Source organism: Sitophilus oryzae, unplaced genomic scaffold, assembly GCF_002938485.1.
Source record: "Sitophilus oryzae breed Bouriz unplaced genomic scaffold, Soryzae_2.0 scaffold_1443_pilon_pilon, whole genome shotgun sequence".
NCBI classification, from domain to species: domain Eukaryota; kingdom Metazoa; phylum Arthropoda; class Insecta; order Coleoptera; family Curculionidae; genus Sitophilus; species Sitophilus oryzae.
The window spans coordinates 2,120,818-2,141,806 of NW_022146108.1; the positions used below are offsets into that span (position 1 = coordinate 2,120,818).

At 32.3% G+C, this 20,989-nt stretch overlaps 1 protein-coding gene across 1 annotated transcript in view; it reads right to left on the reverse strand.

The window, feature by feature from the left end:
- LOC115877299 (WD repeat-containing protein 47) overlaps positions 1-19,133 on the reverse strand; it is a 132,985-nt gene extending 113,852 nt beyond the window's left edge. The window contains exons 1-6 of the mRNA XM_030893434.1: positions 18,864-19,133; positions 15,800-15,957; positions 15,550-15,716; positions 14,276-14,773; positions 13,511-13,793; positions 12,999-13,217 (exon numbers count right to left, since the gene is read on the reverse strand). Coding sequence (XP_030749294.1) covers positions 12,999-13,217; positions 13,511-13,793; positions 14,276-14,773; positions 15,550-15,716; positions 15,800-15,957; positions 18,864-19,130 — 1,592 coding nt within the window. The 5' untranslated portion in view covers positions 19,131-19,133. The remainder of the gene's footprint in view (positions 1-12,998; positions 13,218-13,510; positions 13,794-14,275; positions 14,774-15,549; positions 15,717-15,799; positions 15,958-18,863) is intronic.
- Positions 19,134-20,989: the final 1,856 nt, after the last annotated feature.

Below are 20,989 nucleotides of genomic sequence, written 5' to 3' on the forward strand. Positions count from 1 at the left end.
ATCGACATCTATGAAAATATGAACCCTTCCTGGACACAAACGTTACATTGTGAGACAGAAAATTTTAGAGAGAAACAAACCCTATAACATAGGATACAACATCTTAATGAACAGTGCTTTCCATAAAATCAATAAAATGAAAAATATACGAAATAAAATAAATGTACTGATTTCTTTCGAAAATCGACAACTATGAAAATATGAACCCTTCCTGGACACAAACGGTACATTGTGAGACAGGAAATTGTAGAGAGAAACAAGCCCTATAACATAGGATACAACATTGTAATGAACAGTGCTTTCCAAAAAATCAATGAAATGAAAAATATACGAAATAATATACATGTTCTGATTTCTTTCGAAAATCGATATCTATGAAACTATGAACCCTTCCTGGATACAAACGGTACATTGTGAGATAGGAAATTGTAGAGAGAAACAAGCCCTATAACATAGGATACAACATTTTAATGAACAGTGCTTTCCATAAAATCAATGAAATGAAAAATATACGAAATAATATACATGTTCTGATTTCTTTCGAAAATCGACATCTATGAAACTATGAACCCTTCCTGGACACAAACGTTACATTGTGAGACAGGAAATTGTAGAGAGAAACAAGCGCTATAACATAGGATACAACATTTTAATGAACAGTGCTTTCCATAAAATCAATAAAATGAAAAATATACGAAATATAATAAATGCACCGATTTCTTTCGAAAATCGACATCTATGAAAATATGAACCCTACCTGGACACAAACGGTACATTGTGAGACAGGAAATTGTAGAGAGAAACAAGCCCTATAACATAGGATACAACATTTTAATGAACAGTGCTTTCAATAAAATCAATAAAATTAAAAATATACGAAATAAAATGAATGTACAGATTTCTTTCGAAAATCGACATCTATGAAAATATGAACCCTTCCTGGACACAAACGGTACATTGTGAGACAGAAAATTGTAGAGAGAGACAAGTCCTATAACATAGGATACAACATTTTAATGAACAGTGCTTTCCATAAAATCAATAAAATGAAAAATATACGAAATAATATACATGTTCTGATTTCTTTCGAAAATCGACATCTATGAAACTATGAACCCTTCCTGGACACAAACGGTACATTGTGAGACAGGAAATTGTAGAGAGAAACAAGCCCTATAATATAGGATACAGCATTTTAATGAACAGTGCTTTCCATAAAATCAATAAAATGAAAAATATACGAAATAAAATAATGTACTGATTTCTTTCGAAAATCGACAACTATGAAAATATGAACCCTTCCTGGACACAAACAGTACATTGTGAGACAGGAAATTGTAGAGAGAAACAAGCCCTATAACATAGGATACAACATTTTAATGAACAGTGCTTTCCATAAAATCAATAAAATGAAGTAAGAAATCATATTCAACCGAACATCATAAATCTAGCAACATAAATCTCTTTAAATGTGTTATGTTTTGGAGATGTATATTTTGTCCCATTTACCTTTGGTTTCCATGCACAGAACACCCTGTTTTATCTGTGTACCGTACCACCCTCGTGTGTCCGTGTTCCAACACCTTCTGAGTCACCGGCGGGTGTAAGTGTTTGTTGTAATACATCCTTCCACCCTTCCTTCTAATAAATCACAATTGGTTACCTATCTTCCTCCATGTTACTGCGTATAATTCCACAACAAAAACACTTAAAACCGAGTTTATAACCAAGTTTTCGCACTTAAAACACTCGAAAGAAATGCGGCAAGTACTAAACGGGTACTAAATTATTTAATAAAACGTTTTGCGTCGGGTAAAAGTGAAAAAAATCCCTATAGCGTTGCGGTTCAATTCTCCAAAGCATAAACATACTATTTATCACAATCTCTTTGAAAATTACTTAAGGCTGTAGTCTAGTCTAGATTTCAGAGAAATAAGTAAAACTAGATGCGTAACAGAATACTTCTTGGTTAAACATTTTTTTCTGTTTGCATTTTTATTGATGATTTTTTGTGAAAATTCTGTGCTTGGATGTTGTAAGCGTATCTTTTTATCAAAGTAAGAGAAAAAATATGTTCGGTGGAATGTATAAAATGTATAAAGTGCATGAAATGTGGAATTTTCAACAAAAATGAAAACAACCTTTTCACATATTAGAATTTTGGACTGTAGTCTGCAGTAGCGCCAGTTCGCTGGTATATCCTTTCTGAATCATATAGATAATAAATATGATCCAATATACATTTAATATTAAACACACTGTTTTGTTTATTTATATGTAGATAATAAATTTTAATATACAGGGTGGTCCGAACTGCATTCCGGAAATTTCGGCGCATATTCTGCAGATAAAAATAAGTAAAAAACTTTGTATAAATGTATGGTCAAAAACGCTTAGTTTCGGAGATACAGGGTGAAGAAGTTTCATTTTTATTTCGATTTTTTCCAAATAATATCTGAAGTAACGTCAGTATTTGGAAAAAATCGAAATAAAAATTAAACTTCTTCGCCCTTATCTCCGAAACTAAGCGTTTTAGGGCATACATTTATACGAACTTTTTTACTTATTTTTATCTGCAGAATATGCTGCCGAAGTTTCCGGAATACAGTTCGGACCACCCTGTATATTTATTTTAACACCGCTTCTCTGTTTTTGAGGAAACCCCGAATTTACCCCAGTAATGTTAAATCTTGGTAGAACCCCTCATATTAAACCTGTAGTCAATCAAACTCTAAGTAAACAAACGGTTTGTTTACATTTTCCTTGTATAAGTTGGGTCAAAACAAATAAATGGTTATTTTATTTTCTAGACTACAAACCAATGAATATATTCATGTTAGGCGCATCTATAATTACTTATTTCTCTGAGACTTAGATAAAATACATTACTAAAGACGTTTTAGTACCATAATCTCTATCGTTTAATCTCACTAATATTTATTACATTTAATAAATTCACACCTTTGTGTATTTTATTAGCACCTATATGGATTATCTAAAATAAAATTAAGATTATAAAGAAAGTAATATTTGCAATTGAATCGTAGAATCCAGCCTTAATGGCTAGCAATTTGGGCAATTCATATATGTTGCTCTCTATTTGGCTAATGCATAAAACAGCTGGATAATAGCTAGCCGGTTCACGTGGTGAAAGAAAATAAGTTCAATATTCTCGATATATGCGGTTTTGGTGTATTGGAATTTACACAGGTAATGTGTAATGATATTATATAACAAGTATATACAGGTGCTTTATATTTAATATTATTGAATAGTTAACGGGTCTTACAATTTAACAACAAACATTGCGCGTTTTTTCCAAACAACTAAAGACAATAGTATGTGTAATTTCATAGTAAAGAAAAATAAAAGCTTAAAAAGTCATCGAAAACTTGATCTTGATATCTTTTTTCAAACCCCAGATATTAGCAAAAATATAATAAATGTCCTCTATAACACAGTAACAAGTAATAGAGGCATTTTAAAAAAGCAATCAAAAGATAAAGACGCTGCTGCTAATAACATTTGACGTTGAAACTATTACTTCAGAAGTAACTTTTTTTCAAAGCCTACCATGACTTCACTGAGGCGTCCGTCGTTCCTTGTTCATTGTCTTTGGCATCTTAATTATTAGATAATAATACATTTGGCATTATGTTGTTCTGGTATACTATCGATATTAAAATAAATTAATTATTTCCATTTTATGATTTATAAGAATGGTCATAATCAAAGGAGCTCATTGCAGATACAGTGTTATAAAAATAAGTAAGTTAGAGCTTATTTTTTCACATTTGTTATATTTTTGCAATGCATATCTTCGGTTCAGCTTTTATTCCTCATTAAAGTTACACATACTATTGAATTTTTTTTTTTGAGAAAAACGCGCAATGCTTGTTAAATTGAAAGACAGCACCCTCTAGCGTCTATTGTCAAATGCATATTATTACTGGTTAAATGATACAGTATAATCTAGTAAAAACGCTCGTTGAGACGAGCCCTAGTTTGTTGGATTCCGATTACCCAGTTCGGAGTTATTAATATTTAAATAAAAACAGATCTAACATTCCCTCAGCACTTAATTGTAAAAGATCCTAAATTTGTTGAATATTATGAAGCCATTATTTATAGCACCCCTTATATCATTTTGTTTTTAAACTCCTTTTTCTTATTTTTAATAGCAGTTGCGCCCTCTAGCGGCTGTTCTACAAACTTAAAAATAATTTCCAGCAATTTCTCATGGCCTCTTTAGTCAAAATATTTTTTTTTCTGCAGGCTCTACAGCTAATATTTTCCGAGATACAGCCTATAGCAATCTTAGTGGAACACCCGGTACAGTATGGGTGAATTTGTCTAAGTTATTATCAACACATTTTTCCGATTATGCCTAAATTTATTGGGATGATAAAAATGTGATAAATATTATTTACTTTCATTAAAAAAACTCTTAAAACTCTACCACTACTGTCATTTATGACGTCCTTTGGTATTTCTCATGGCCAATCTCAAATAACTCTTTAATTGTACGGACTTCTTTACTCCTTAAGGAGAATTTTAAAATAATTCAAAGTATCTATATCACTTATTACTCGACAGATAAATATGGTTCATTCCATTCCACTTGATTCACTATGTACAGTATAATTATGCTCTTGTTAAATTCCAGCTACAGATATATTTTAATTAATAATAAGCGTACCACCACTACTTGAGAGAGAAATAAAGTACTTAAACGCAAATAGTTAGATTTGTGCCGTAAACAAGCTAGAGAATTTAAATCATAATATTCTAATTTGATCAAGAAAGACATACATAACACTATATTTATATTGCTAGGAATGCATAGTAAAAACACACGTGATTAGGGTTGTAGCATAATATTATTTTATGTGTGTTTTCTAATAAAGTTATTTACCTATATTAGTAATTATTTACGGTATATTTTATACTTTAATTAAAAATAACCACTAAAAGCCCTTGACGTGTCGCTTTTAGTTAAAATATAAATTTATTAATACTATTTTTACTATTTAGTACCCTGTGATAAAAAAAACGGCGTCAAAGACGGCTGGGGAATGACAATCGATGGTAATTTTGGCGAGGTAAATCTCTAGACGTCATTTGCTAAAAATTGACATAAAACTTGACAAAAATCAACACTACTTGTAAATATAGAAAGATTAAAAAAGGATTGAATGTTTCAAGACATACAAATTATTTTTTCTCGAATTTTAAACTACACACATTATTACTACATTAAAAAATAAAGAAGAGTACGGCCTAAGTAAATGACGTCTAAGGCTTGACCTCGTCAAAATTATTATCTATTGTCATTCCCCAGCCGTCTATGACGCCATTTTTTTTCGATCGTAGGGTATTTTCATAATACATTCTTATAAAAGAGCTGTTCACAGTGTTCACTATCTGATGTGGAATGTTTGAGTTAAATCGGATTTTTATAGTTTTTAAAATTTAAATATTCTCAATTTACTGTACAGGATGGGACAAATTCGACGCTTTTAAATGGAAACATCCTTTTCTATAGGAGATAGATAAAAACTAATATCGGTGTCTGGAGCTCAACTTTTGTCAAAAACATGATGGTGAAAACCGCATATCGATATCTGTTACCGTTTCGGAGTTACGGGGTGTTTTTCAAAAATATGCATTTTTAACAAATCGCTGTAACTTTTTTGCTATGGAAAATTTTGTATTTTTATGAAACCATTTCCAAAGCACATTTTTACGTAGAATTTAATGGTTTAAGTATAATTTTTTTAAAATTAATAATTTAAGAATTATCAACAGAAAATTTGATTTTTTATATGGGACACCCTGTATATTTTTAATTTATTGAAAATAATTTAAAATTACCTTTCGAAAAATATAACACACTTGATATTTTGCTGGAATCCTCTTCGAGATATAAAGTATATAAAAATTCGCCCGCTTTAAATAAGTAGGCTTTGAACGGCTGTAATGCAAAAAAAATCTAGCTGTGAGCATCAATCAAAACGAAAATAATATTTGCTATGAGATGCAGAATTTTATAACAATTTAAAATATATTTAACCAACATCAACACATTTAAACTATATCTAATAACAATAAAAATAAATAGCAAACCAAGACATAAGATTTTGCTACAGGGGTTCGACATATCGACCGTCCTCTGTTATGGACAGACGGGGTAGTTTTTGAACATTTCTCGCGGAATTCATTAACTCAGTAGGGGGTGAAAGATATCCTCTCATAACTGCTAAGTATTTTTAATTCTTGTCTAAATTATACGGAACAATAAGGAACCTTTATTCTTCCGCAAATATATCCATAAGAATAGATCCATGGGCACTAAGTCAGGCGGCCTCGACGGCCAACGGTTGGGATCTTGGTTAGCTATCCAATTATTCTTGAAATTTGCTGCAAAAATTTGCTGATAACTTCAGCGTTGAGAGGCGGTGCATCGTCTTGCTGGAAAAATATGTTTTCGAGTTCCATTAAGGGCATATCATCAATAAGGGGTCCAAAGCCTACTAGTTAAAAGTGGCGAACTTTTAAAAATTCTGTATTTCGAAGGGGATTATAACAAAATATTAAGTGTGCTATATTTTTGGAAAGGTAATTTTAAATTCCTTTCAGTTATTTAAAAATATAGAGGGTGTCCCAAATAAAAAAAAAAGAATTTTTCTAAATATAGAGGGTGTCCCAAATAAAAAAAAAGAATTTTTCTGTTGATAAGTCTTAAATTATTAATTTAAAAAAAATATACTTAAACCATTAAATTCTACGTAAAAAGGTGCTTGGGAAATGTTTTCATAGAAATACAAAATTTTCCATAGCAAAAAAGTTACAGCGATTTGTTAAAGATGTACATTTTTGAAAAACTCCCCGTAACTCCGAAACGGTAACAGATATTGATGTGCGGTTTTCACCAACATATTTTTGATGAAAATTGAGCTGCAGACACCGATATTAGTTTTCGTCTATCTCCTATAGAAAAGGGTGTTTCCATTTAAAAGCGTCGAATTTGACCCACCCTATACTTGACTAAATTAAGAACTAGATAAATAAAATATATTTTTTTAATAATTCCGCACCTCAGGTAAAATTTCTATTCACGAGAAAAAAATGAGACGTAATTACGTATAAACTACTTTTTTCACATGTAACTAAATCAGGAGAGTTTAACGAAATCCTTTTTCACAATTTAGTACTTATCATATCAACAAATTTGTATTAAAAAAAATCGCGATTTCTCTAAAGGAAGCACTATTTTAATTTTGCTATGACTCTGTATAACCACTAAAAACTAAGAGAAGTTATTATCTTTCAAACCGATGAATTTTGTATAATATAAATCTGCATTTTTACTAAAAATTCTATTCTTATTTAAAAATTGCAACCAGTAAAAGTCTAAAGAACTATTTTTTTCGGAAAATTGATAAATATAATGATATGTAAAAGATTTTCTTTCAAATTATTCCGCCATTACAGGTTCAATTTTAAATAACCGAAAAACACAATATCCACAAAGAAATGAAAGAAAACAAACTATTTAAACTCTTAAGTGTTGAAAGGACACATTTGAAAAAAATTTACACCAAATAACTAAGAAACGAATAAATAGTATGTGAAAGATTTTTTTCAAATTATTCCTCCACTCTAGGTTCAATTTTTAATAACCGAAGAACAAAATATACACGAAGAATTCAAAATATAACAAAAAGTTATTTTTTTCACATGTAACTAAATCTGGAGCGCTGAAAGGACACCTCTCGGAAAATTTTATACCAAAACCGATGGATTTGAATAATAAAAATTTGCGTTTACACACTAAGTATAACACTATTACGGTACTGTTCTTATATCCATACTTATTAAGTACTGTAACCGGTAAAAGATGAAGATGCACTGGACACAAAAGATGCAATTGAGCGTGATCAGTTTTCCCGCGTGAGTTGGAAAAAAAAATAGTGTACGCCCACGCTGTGCGGAGATCTACGCGTTCCGAACTGAAAATGGTTTTAAGCGGTCGGGATATACAGATCAAACGATGCAAATTGTAATATTTACATTTTTTATTTTATTGCAGAGTATCTGGCGCATTCGCCATAGAGTGAAAAAAACAATTTTATTTACAGTTGCTTTATTAACAGCACGAAAATATCAGTTTTTATTATTTTTTGTTTAAATAATTATATTATAATTATAATTATATATTTGTAGCTTTTGGAACTACATATATTTTGTACTTTTTATAAACATTCTTGAATAATATAAAAATATTTTATAGAATTCTGTCATCAGAATGTCAATGGTTTTAATAGTCGTATTTGTGCTAAATAACTGTAACTTTTTGTTTTTTTGTTTTAAATTAAATCTGCAGGGTTTAACAGAAGATCTATTAAATTATTTTACTTTATTTTTAGAAGCGTAAGATCTCCCAAATACAAGGATGGTAGCTAAGTTGCGCAAGAAATGTATAATACAGAATATTCCCATAAGAGAATCATTGGACTCATTGAGAGGCAACTTTCCTCCAATGAGGAAGATGCATATATTTTATTTTTCGCCAGAAACTGTTCAATTTATTAGAATAAATATGTGTAAATGCAAAAAAAAGCTTTTTTCTTGAAAGCAGTACCACAATTTTATAAAACGGGCCATTAAAATACTATGGATAACGCAAACGACGCCTCGCGAATTGAAACGATATTTTATTGGTCTGACGTCACCCGCCGTTCTCGTCGACGTGCGATGGCCAGCAGGAGCCAGACGTGTTCCGTTTATGTACGTATTTAGGTGGCGTACTAAGACATTTTTGTTGCTTTTAGCGTTGATTGGAGGAGCTTTTTATGCTTTTTTGTGCAGTTATTATTTGTACGTGTTGTGTGTTCTGAGAATTTTTTAAGTAATGGCAGATTCCAGGTCTGTAAAAGCACAATCAGATAACTTGCCAAAAGTCGATGCTTTTATGTTGGCTGCTTTTATAAATATAAATTCCCAATTTATTGGTGCTTAATTACGAGGAAAAAAACAGAGAGGTATGTAACATTTATTCTTTGTAGTACTGAGGCATATTTAAGTATAAGTAGGTACCTACTGTTAAGAACTTTTATATAGTTATAAATATTAATGTTATAAACTTATTTTTCAGATCAGTTAGGGAGACGTATGGAGATAATGCTGTAGGTTATGTAGAAGTGAAAAGAGACAAAAATATTTATTTAGTACGTGGAAAAATAACTCCAGAGCATAGCGTGAAAAAGAAAGTTTTTTTTTATATATTGACACCCCCTTACCATTGTTATTTTTAAAGATTGTTTTTTTTACGAAATTATAGGAAATAAATTGTTTATCAGCAATGAAAATATTATAAAAGGTGTCCCATAAGCAAACGCCAAAATTAAGTTACTTTTTTAAGTGAAACTAAAACCCTATATATTTTTGGATTCTTCGGAAATTTCTAGATATTCTAGATATATTTCATGTATAATATCCTATACCTATCTTCAAATGTTTACGAAATATTGACAGTTGAAAAGCGAAAAATACCTACAATTTTCTGGACCACCTTTTTTGAGACACCCTGTATAACTAGAATTAATTTTAAAAGAGAGTATATAAAAACCATGCAATTTTTTTATTTAATGTTTTCTTCTAAAACTTGCAGTTAAGGCTGTATGTGGGTGTCAAAATATAATGAATAACCTTGTACATTCAAATGTCATATACCAATGTAAGACAATATACATAAATATATAAACTTACATCAAAATGATCTTCACAAATGGCAAAATGTTTTATGTTGTGTTAATATAGATTGACCTCTTAAAAAAATATTGGTTAAAATAATAAAAATTCCTATTTGTAAAATCAATACAAATTAATCTATACCCAATCTATACTAATATATAAAATCCTTAAGTGACTGACTCACTGATTAATCACGATCCTGCTCAAACCACTCAACGTAAGAAGCTCAATTTTGGCATACAGGTTGATTCTAGGGTGTAGAGGTTCGATAAGAAGGGACTTTTCGAAATTCCAGTGAAACCACCCCTCAAATATTACAATATTTTTTATTTAAAAAACGGCCAAGTTTCCGAAAAAACGCTTAAACACGTATATTATATTTTGTTTTTTACATATTTTATGATTTTTTAAAAATGTATACAGGGTGTTTCGAAAAATCTGGTCATTGATTAATCACGATGTTTAAAGCGCTTGACGTAAAAAGCTGATTTTTGGAAAACAGATTGACTTTAGGGTGTAGAGGTTCGATAAGAAGGGATTTTTTGAAACTCCAATTCAAAGGGGGTGAAACTATCCCTCAAATATTAAAATATTTTTTATTCTTTAAAAACCGGTGAGTTTTTACTTAAACACGTATATTTTATTTTGTTGTTTCACATATTTTAAGATTTTTTATAAATTTATACAGGGTGTTTCATAAAATATGACGATTGAGTAATCACTATTCGGCTTAAACTGCTTGACGTTTAAAGCTGATTTTTGGCAAACTGATTGACTGTGGGGTGTAGAGGTTCGATAAGGAGGGGTTTCTCGAATCTGAAATTCCAAGAGGGTGAAAACGCCCCTCAAATATTACAATATTTGTTATTTAAAAAACGGTTAGTCTTTCGGGATAACGCCTGGGCACGCATAATTTATTTGGTTGTTTTACATATTTTGAATTTTTTTAAAAAATCATACAGGGTGTTCCAAAAAGATGGGTAATTGATTAACCACGATTCTGCTTAAACTGCGTGACGTAAAAAGCTTATTTTTGGCAAACGGATTTTTCGAAAGTCAAATTCCAACGAGATGAAACTACCCCTCAAATATTACCAAGTTATATAATAATATCGCCATATTGTTTTTTCTCATGCTGACATAAATGTGGGAAAATTTTATTCAGTTTGTATGTTAATGGAAATTCTTGCTTTGCTTTATCAACACCATTACAAATGATTAATTCGACGCGAAGTCGCTGGTACACGCTAGTTAATAAATAAATTCCAATTATAGATATTAGTAGGTAGGTATTTAACCCAAACCAAATTCATAGTTTATTAGTAATCTAATTAGTAATTTAAATAAACGTTTCTTTGCGTACTATAAATCCCTCATCAAATGAAAACGTTCAAACTCCTCAAATACTTTAGAAGTTTATTTTTCTGTCGATAATCAAAGATCTCCAATAACAAATGTGAGGAGTATCATATGGGATAATAAAATCTGGATATGTTTAAAGATTTGAGATGTTTTAATTCTTTGAATAAGTTATTTACTCTAATGTGTTTACCTAACGTGTATTTTAAAATCCAAATACAGTATTTCACATTAATGTGAAGTCTAGAATGATTGTCAATGGATTGGCAAATGATCCATAAATGATCATCATTTGTCAATCCAAAAAAATATATTATTGTCAACCTCTCTGATACATATCAAATTTGATATTTAAAATTATAAATGGTTAAAAACTGACCAAATTTTTTGACTGAAAAATTAGCCGAATTTTGAAAAAGGATATTTGAAAAAGTAGTTTCTTTATTAATGATACTATAAATATTTTTACCTTGTATAACTAATCATAGCTCGTTTTTCAGTAAAATTTTATTTACAGGTTACTGATTAAATTTTTAATGAAAAGTCAAAAAAAGTTTGTTGCAAAAATTGGCTCTATGCTATGAATTATTCTCCCATTTATATGTAAGAACTTTTAATTTTTAACTCTATGGTAACAACATTCCTATATATTTATTTTCTCTAGTTAGGTACTCAACTAAAGTTTGATTTTTTTTTTAAATAAAGCCCGCTATAGTAGTACTTTAGTTAAAGAATTTTTTATAATACTCTCTTTGTAATTTAATCAGAAACACTATAACAAAAATGTAATTTTTTATAAGTAGGCTATGAAAAATAAATTACGACACTTAGTAATGGTAATAAGTTCCCAGGATGTCCAAACCTAAATTTCATGTCATCTGGATAAATGGGAAAGATCTTCATACTTTGTTAAATTTTTTTCAACTAAATTTAAATATATATAATATACGACCAACACATAAATATTTAACTGGCAAATACATTTACCATCAATTATTTTTATTCCTACCTCTTATTTATTCTAGATGGCTACAAGTGGTATAATTATGTAAAATTAAAAAAAATATTAATAAAAAAAAATTAAAACTATTTCAAATAAAGTTTTTTTTAAAAATGGACGGTTTTTAGCCATTTATTATTTTAATTGTCAAATTTCGCAGATTCTCAAAAGCAACAGGATGGTTATATCAGAAATTTTATTATATCATTTATATAAAAAAAATAACGTTCTGAAATAAGTCAAATTTTATATAAATCAATTAAAAAAATTGGCGTCGGGAGGCACGTATAGAGCCGCCCATACTAAAATATGTTAATAAAAAGTTTTAAGGTTTCAACGGCAGTTCTTTTAGTTTCAAAGTAAAGGAATTTTTCCAATTTTTTTTATCTCACAAACTGCGACTTTACAAATTTTGTTGCAAATATTATTCCTAATCTTAAATTGAAAACCGCGTTTCGCTAGCTACTGTAATTTTGGAGTTACGATTTTTTTAAAATTTTTAACCCCCTCCCATACCCCCTTACCAACCCCACACCCCCACCAAAAACTAATGGCCAGATTCTCGGGTGCCACAGTATTTTGTGCCAAATTTGGTTAAAATCGGTTCAGCGGTTTTTGAGTTATCGTGTTACAGACGGACAGACCGACAGACACCATGAAAATAATTTGTATTTAGGTCATTTATGACAACAACCCAAATATCATTATCATTATCTGTGACATTGTATAAAAATTATTCCACTCTTAATGTTATGTTATACCATGTGTTACATCGTTGACTTGAACATACGCAATCCCATGACAATTTATAAATATTAGTATGATATATAATTCTGTTGTGAAAAAAAAATAAAATCGCATTGAAATTAATAAGTGTACTAACCATTCTTCCGTGTATTTTCCATTGCTCTCGCCTTGGGCACCATAGTGCATCTGCCTCATCAATTCTTCTCGTTCTCTCTCCCTCAGCGCCATAGCCTCTTGTAGTTTTTGTTTCGTTTTTTGGAACTCTTTCACCAGTTCACCAGTATAGCTTTGGTCCAGGGGCACGTCTATGGGTACGGCAGGTGTCAAAGTGACATTTTGATGAGGCGGAGCTGGCCTGAAGAAAATAAATAAAAAAATAATCACTATGTTCCAAAAAACTGTCTTAATTAAAAAAAATACAATTAAAAATATAAATAGTGTACTAAAATCCATATCTTAAGTGGGGTCTACACATAAAGTTTTACCGTCAGTTTTGTCTGTCAGTTAAAATGGAAGACTACCTAGAAAACTGACGGCATCTCAGTAGACGGTCTTCCATCTTAGAACTGTCTAGACATAACTTTTTACCTGTCATGTAAGGTGTATTAAAAACTTCCGTAAAAAAACTGTATATAAATAAAAACGTACCGTTCATTTAAGGAGTCCCTTCTAGACGATCTAGCAGTACTACCCGATGCAGGACTCTCTCTGCCTCGGTGTTCTGGCGTGGAAGCGTTAGAAAACTTCCTGTCTGGACTTTTTGGTACTGACTGGGAACTATTCGATTGGCCGTGTAACTTGGGAGTGCTGGTTTGTTCTTGTATGCAAGGAAGTTGTTGAAAATCGGCGTAACTGTTGGATAGGAAAACTTCGCCTTCGTTTTCGAAAAGTCGGTCGACCGAAGTGTTCATTAGTTTGTTGTTCTTAATTCCTAAAAATTAACATAGGTATCAGAAAATTTTTAATCTAATAATAAACTTTAGAAAATGTTTAACAATATTTTCATTAATAAGGTAAATGAGAATAAGATAAGTTTGCGTCTCATAAAATTTAGTCAATAAATAAATGTATTATCCAAATAAAAAATTGATAATGTATGTATCAACTTAATAATGCAGTACTTTGACTTGAACATGCCAACGCCTCGTACAATACCATGGCCGTAACGTTTACGATTTGAAGAGACATGACGTCATACTTAACGAGAGTTTCAAGTTACTTTTACGTTGGGAATCTCCCTCCTTCATATAAAAAGTACTGAAAATAAAAGACCCTTAATGATGACGTCAGGCGAGAAAGCGCAGGCCTTTGTATTTTAGAAGGTACTTTGATCTAACTCGAAAATATTTTACATGGTTAGTAGCAAAAATCTCTAAAATATTATATCAAACCGTACAACATTAAAAATCTTACCCGTGAGATGAAAACTGGCAAAACTACTCCTAGACATTGGCCCGTTCAAACTAATATCCCCCGTACTCATAGCCATCGCTCTGGGATTCCCGTTCGACACCGCAGTACTCTGCGACAAGCCATAAGGCAACCCATCCAGCACCGGCATTAAGGACCTAGTCATAATATCCGCCGCGGACCTGGGCCTGGTAAACGGCATGGCGGAATGAGGAAACGTCTTCGGTTTGATGGGCGTCACCAGCATGTGTTCCGTCCAAGAAGTCTCCAAAGAGGGTCGTTCCAGTCGTTCTACGTCAACGTTGAGGGTTTTTTGCTCGAATGGTACCGAGAATGTCTCGGCTGGTACGCTTTGGAGCCAGGAGAGGAGGGATAGGTCACTGTCGCTGAAGCCGACACTGCCATCTAGGAGTCGGGAGAAACTCATTTCTTGGGAGTGGGTGTCCGCGCTTCCCGTTGCTTTGGCTTGACAGTAGTTTACACAGGATTCGTATAAGATACCTAAAAAAAATCAGAAAAATTAAATATCGTCTAAAAATGCGTCTAAAAATGAATTGCATTGCATAAAGATGTTAAACTATTCGGTATTAAAATAAAACATAAATAGCCAGAAATCATAGTTAATGACTTTTGCAATCGATTCTCCGCTTCAAAACATAGTTAGTGATTGAATTTGGTTGTTCGGAAAAATGTTAGTTAGTGACTTTTGGCAGCAATAGGACGATATTTAGTTTTAATATTGAATTGGATTGATTTTTGAAAACTAGAAAGAAACATTGTCATTAAGTTAAACATTTAAGATTATATTATTACTCTAGATAATATATGTGGATATATCAACGCCATAAGGTAAGGTTAGCATTAAAAACGGGTAAATATTTTGGCGCCCAACGTGGGGTAGATATTTTTTTTAGCACAGCCAACGATGTGGCATATTTCACTAGAGTCTAGTGTTTTATCTTAAGTAAATCCAGTAATGTTAATATTTTTTAACAGTGTCAGTTTCTTTATCAACTAAAGGTATGGAGACATTTGCCTGGGTTTGCATTGTTACCTGTTCAGTTTTAGTTTAAAAATAGTAGTATAGTTTTTCTAAAATTACTTAAAATCTGCCTGTCCAAAACTGTTGAAATTTGGCATGTGCATTCAGCATACGTAAATGTTTAAAAAACTAGTTAGGACTGAGCTGTAAAATTAATAAGGAAGCCAATATTTGGACAGTTCTAAATTCGTATGGGATTCCCTGTTTTATTACTAATCCTAGAATTATTACTAACCCTTTATCACTAATTGAATCAGTCTGTCGTTCCTAGAATTGGCATTACTGTCCATACTTTTTTTGTCCCCCGGAAGAAACTCTGCTACAAACGGGTAGACTTCCCTGAAACATTGAACCCTAGCGTTCGAAGGGTTCCAGTCTTTGTATTGGAGGTGGTCCGTGAGTCTGCAATATACCAGTACAATATAAGTAGCGTAAAATTAAATTGAAAGTTTTTTTAGATAAGAATGGAGAAAAAAGATATTTACCTGGGTAATGTAAGTAATAAACATAAATTGGAATATTCTTCTTTGGTTGGGCAGTACTTCTCTAACTCGTTTAGTACTTTGACTACTTCCTCTACCGCGTTGTCCACGCTGGAGCCTTGCACGTTTGCCTCAGATTTGATGCAGAGTAATTCGATGTACTGTAATTATAAGCACGCTATTAGTAAATATTAAATTTTAAGATAGTTATACCGGGTGCGTCTCAAAAGTGGCTCACCCCCTATAACTTTTTTAATTCTTCAGATAAATAATCGAGATTTGGTATGTTAGTATATGAAATAAATTAGGATTGATTGACGTATTCAATTGTTTTAGGTGAAACAGAAAGTGTTCTACGGAAATGACTACAACTTTTAATTTTCAAATGGCACCCTCGGTATTTTGTTACTTTATTCGATATAAAATAACACTCTGAATAGAATGACATATCATATGTCAACTTTTGACAATTTCAAATATGCTTTATTTGAAATTGCAACATGTGATTACCAAGTGTGTGGTAACAAATTATTCGTAAAAAATGCGTTTTCCAAATATGAGCCACCCTCGTTCCATTTGAAAAAATTGAGATATGAATAAAAATACGATTTGGGCATCTTTTAACCGACCAGGACAAGACACTATTAGACGATCAAATCTATTTTTCCAAGGCTCCTTGATTAAAAATGAGTATTTTTAACACAGCCATGGCACTCTAGATTGAAATTTAAAATACGATTTTTTTCAGCAAAAATGTCAAAATTTGACATATGATATGGCATTCTATTCAGAGTGTCATTTTTCAATAAAGTAAAAAAATATCGAGGGTGCTATTTAAAAATCAAAAGTTGTAGTCATTTCCGGTAAGACAGGAGGTGGCCAAATAGAATTGAATACGTCAATCAATCCTAATTTATGTCAAATACTAACATACCAAATCTCATATCAAAAAAAAAGGTTATAGGGGTGAGCCACTTTTGAGACGCACCCGGTATTTAATCATATTAAAATAAAATCAGAATTATAGTTATTCGCGATAAGTGTCCTCTACTAGACGTTTATGGAGAATTGTTATGTTAGCGGAGTTACTAGTAACTCCGTTACTAATTAAGTAACTAAATTACTAGCTAACCAGACTAACGTAACATTAGTCTAGAATTGACCCGGTGAAACAGAGTGCCCCTAGCGCTGCTTGGCTTTCTGGGAAGATGGCCATCAAACGATGCGTTTTTTTTCTGCGAGCTAAGAACCTGAGTACTAGTAAAACTGGCACCAGCTACTGTAAATGTGAAAATGGCCGGCGTATCCCACGAATCACCAGTTAAGTGCCAGGAAGACTGACGCCAGCTATTACGAGCCCTAACAACTATATGTTGGGACAAGGTAATATTTTGGAATTATTGCCCTGGTTTTTCAAAATGACTGAAAAATATATGTTTAATTTTTTAAATATAAACATAGCCATATATCCTAAACAACTTGACAATATTTTTATGAATTTGTAAATCAATCCATATTTACAGTAGAGGATTTTGTTCATAAAAGGACAAATTTGCTGACAACTAAATGTTGGGGCGAGTATTTTTAAATAATTAATATCATCATAGGCGGCTTTGCTATAAACGTCACAAATGTCGCAAACTGTTTACTTCAGCATTGACAGCTTGTAAGTGACTCGATACTTTGAGTCGTGAGGTTTACTGTAAGTAATTTTAATTTTTTTAATTTTCAATTTTGTTAATTATTTAATTCAAAGTAATGGTCCGTGGAAAAGCTACAAATCAAAAACTACGCGAAATTATCATTCGTCAATACAGTACGGGAAAAACAATTCGAAAACTTTCTGATGATTTAAGTATTCCAAAAACCACTGTCTTTAATATAATAAAAAAATACGGTGAATCTGCCAATGTAGACGTTAGAGGTAAAAGTTCGTGAAGGCTAAAAGTTGAATCTCAAAGAGATTTACGAAATTTAGTAAAAAATTGCAAGTCTGCGAGAAGAAGTACTCTTCGCGAAGTAACAGTTAAATGGAATACTGTAACTGGTTTAAATATATCAAGAGAATGTTGCCGAAAATATATCCACAAATGCGGTCTGGGGTTTTACAAGGTAAACTTTATTTTGTGTGGATAATCAATTACCTGAGGATTATAGATACAAATTCTTAATTAGGCCAAAGAAAAACCGCTACTGACAGAAATTCAAAAGAAAAATCGCTACAATTGGGCAAAATCTAAATTATCGTGGACACAAAATGATTGGAATAAGGTCATATTTAGCGATGAGTCTAAATTTTATGTTTGCGTTGGAGATCATCGAAAACGAATAATACAAAGTAAAGCAGAAGCCTTTCCTAAAGATTGCTTAAAGAGGGTTGTTAAATTTCCTAAGGGGATAATGGTTTGGGGTTGCATGTCAGCAAGAGGTTTGGGCAAATTAAATTTTATAGATGGCACTGTTAACGCCCAAAGATATCAACATATACTTGAGACCTCACTTTTGCCTAGTGCTCAAGAGTTGTTTCCAAACGAAGACTATATTTTCCAACAAGATGAAGCATCGTGCCATTCAGCAAAATCAACTAAAAATTGGTTCGGTAATAATAATATAAAAGTTCTATCCCATCCTGCAAGTAGTCCGGACCTCAATGTGATAGAAACTGTGTGGCATAAAATGAAGCAATATTTAAGAAGACACCCTCAACGAACAATTTTTGATTTGCGGGGCAAAACTGCAGGAAATTTGGGATAATTTTTCTCCTCAAATGTGCCAATCTTTGGTAAATACAATGCCATTAAGAGTTCACGCAGTTGTTAAGGCGAAAGGTGATGTAACTCCGTATTAAACAAATTTCTTGTTGTGCTGTCCCAATATATAGTTGTCAGCAAATTTGTCTTGATTTTGGAAAATAAGCTATTATCAAAAGTGATTTGTTTGCAAAGTTATAAAAATATAGTAAAATTGTCTAGATCATATTGTAATGTTTGAATTTAGAACAACAAACAAAATAAATTGAGCCGTTTTAACAAATTACTATTTTTTATTGCAACCAAACCTTACCCACCTTGTGCTTGAGTATGGCATAGCTAAACTTCCTCATGTCGAAGGTTTTGAGCGCCTCCAGCGGCTGGATGAACTCCATGACGTCGTCCCACTGGCCGTCGAGGATGAGCTGCCTCAGGAAGAGCACGTCGTCGCTGTAGTTGCCGTTGATGACGCCCGTCTCGCGCTCCAGGCTCAGCTGCGAGATGTGCAGCTCGCGGTTGTGCAGGAACTCGAGCGCCAGCCGGACCACGTCCTCTTCGCGGAGGGTGAGCCGAGCGGACGGCATCAGAATCGGCATACTTGATACACTTTCGTTAAATTTTTGCTCAATGTCTTGAATTTTGAAAAGAAATTTCTTGCAAAATTCGGATTTTTGCGAATATTCGCGATTTTGGGACCGAATATTTCGGAAATTTCTGAAATTTCCTGCAAAATTCGAATGGAAATATTCGCTACCAACATCACTAATTTTACCCCACGTTACTGTTAAGTTTGAAGGCTTATCAATATTGTAACGATGAATAGATTAAATATTAAAAAAAACCGAGCCGGACTTGAAATTAGTTTAAATAAATTGTGTTCAAATCTCCGAAACAAAAAAAAGTATAAAGTGTGGCATATCATTGTACTCATGAGACCAAGTTCTTTCAAAAACTGGGATAAAAAATGCAGGTCTGTATTTAAAAAAAATTAAGTCGGCCTCTGTATCTCACAAATTATCAGCTAATTTGAAAATCTAAAAATAGTATCAGATAGCCCTAATAAAGTGGCTATAAGAATGTGCAATTAGTTTTTGATTTTTCTAAAAAGTAACGACAGGAAAAAATAAAAAATGATTTTCAGACTGGGACTACTATAAAAAATGTCTGAACTAAAACAAAACCAAAAACATCTAAACAAGAGAAATAGTACTTTTACCAGGTACCTTGGGAGTGCGGTGAGTCGTATATTGGAAAGACAAAACGTCCAAGTATTGTGATTTTCCAGCTGAGTTTAAGCTATTCAATTTTCTTTTACGATTTAAATCATTTTAATATTTTTTTTACCATTTTTATTTATTTTATTAATTCTTTAATAAAAGTGTGCCACAATTCGTACCTGCAGTTTAATAATTTTTAATTAATTTTAATCATCTTTCCTTATGACCCAGTTCTCGCTACTTGATATAGATATTGTATTTAGAAATCATTACTTTTATTTGATATCGAATTGAATAGACTAGTCTTCTTTTATATGTTTCTTTTTTAATCAGGGACAGGTGTTAGATGAATAACATGGAAGATGATTTATAATTACCGAATATAATTTATATTCGATGAAATTATGATTATAATTGGATATAAATTATAGGTATTGTTCTATCTGCAACGATGCACGCACAATACCGTTTCCAATAAGAACCATCGCATTTTGTATGCATATTAAATGTTATCATCTTCGTTTTTACAGTCTCTGAATAACTGTAAGAAGTGTAATTTAATGGTTTTTGAAATTTGTTCCTTTATACGCCCCTATAATTCTGGATTATTTTCTTCTTAAGTCGGTCTATACCGGGTGATTCTTAAAAGTGGCTCATCATCATCATCATCACGCAGCCCCCTTTCACGTCCATAGTTGAACATAGGCCTCCTCCAAACGTCTCCAGTTCTCGCGGTTTTTAGCTGTTGCAATCCAGTTAGTTGTTATTCCTTTCAGGTCGTCGGTCCATCGGGTGGGAGGTCTGCCTTGGCTACGCTTGTCGGCTCTTGGTCTCCACTCTATAAGTCTTTTGGTCCATCTCCCGTCTGCCATTCTAGCAATGTGTCCAGCCCATCTCCACTTTTGTTTTGTGATTCGCTGGATAATGTCATCCACTCCCGTACGTCGGCGTATCTCTTCATTTCTTACTCGATCTCTCAAAGTCAGGCCAATCGTAGATCTCTGTATCCGCCTCTGTGTCACTCTCAATTTTTCTGCGGTTGCTTTTGTTAGAGTGAGTGTCTCTGCGCCATAGGTCAAAACCGGGAGGATACATTGGTTAAATGCCTTTCTTTTCAGGTGTATTGGGATATTTGCTCTAAAGATGTCCCTCATTTTTCCGTAAGCCGCCCATCCCAAGGTAATTCGTCTAGACAGTTCACAGGTTTGGTTATCTCTGCTTATTTT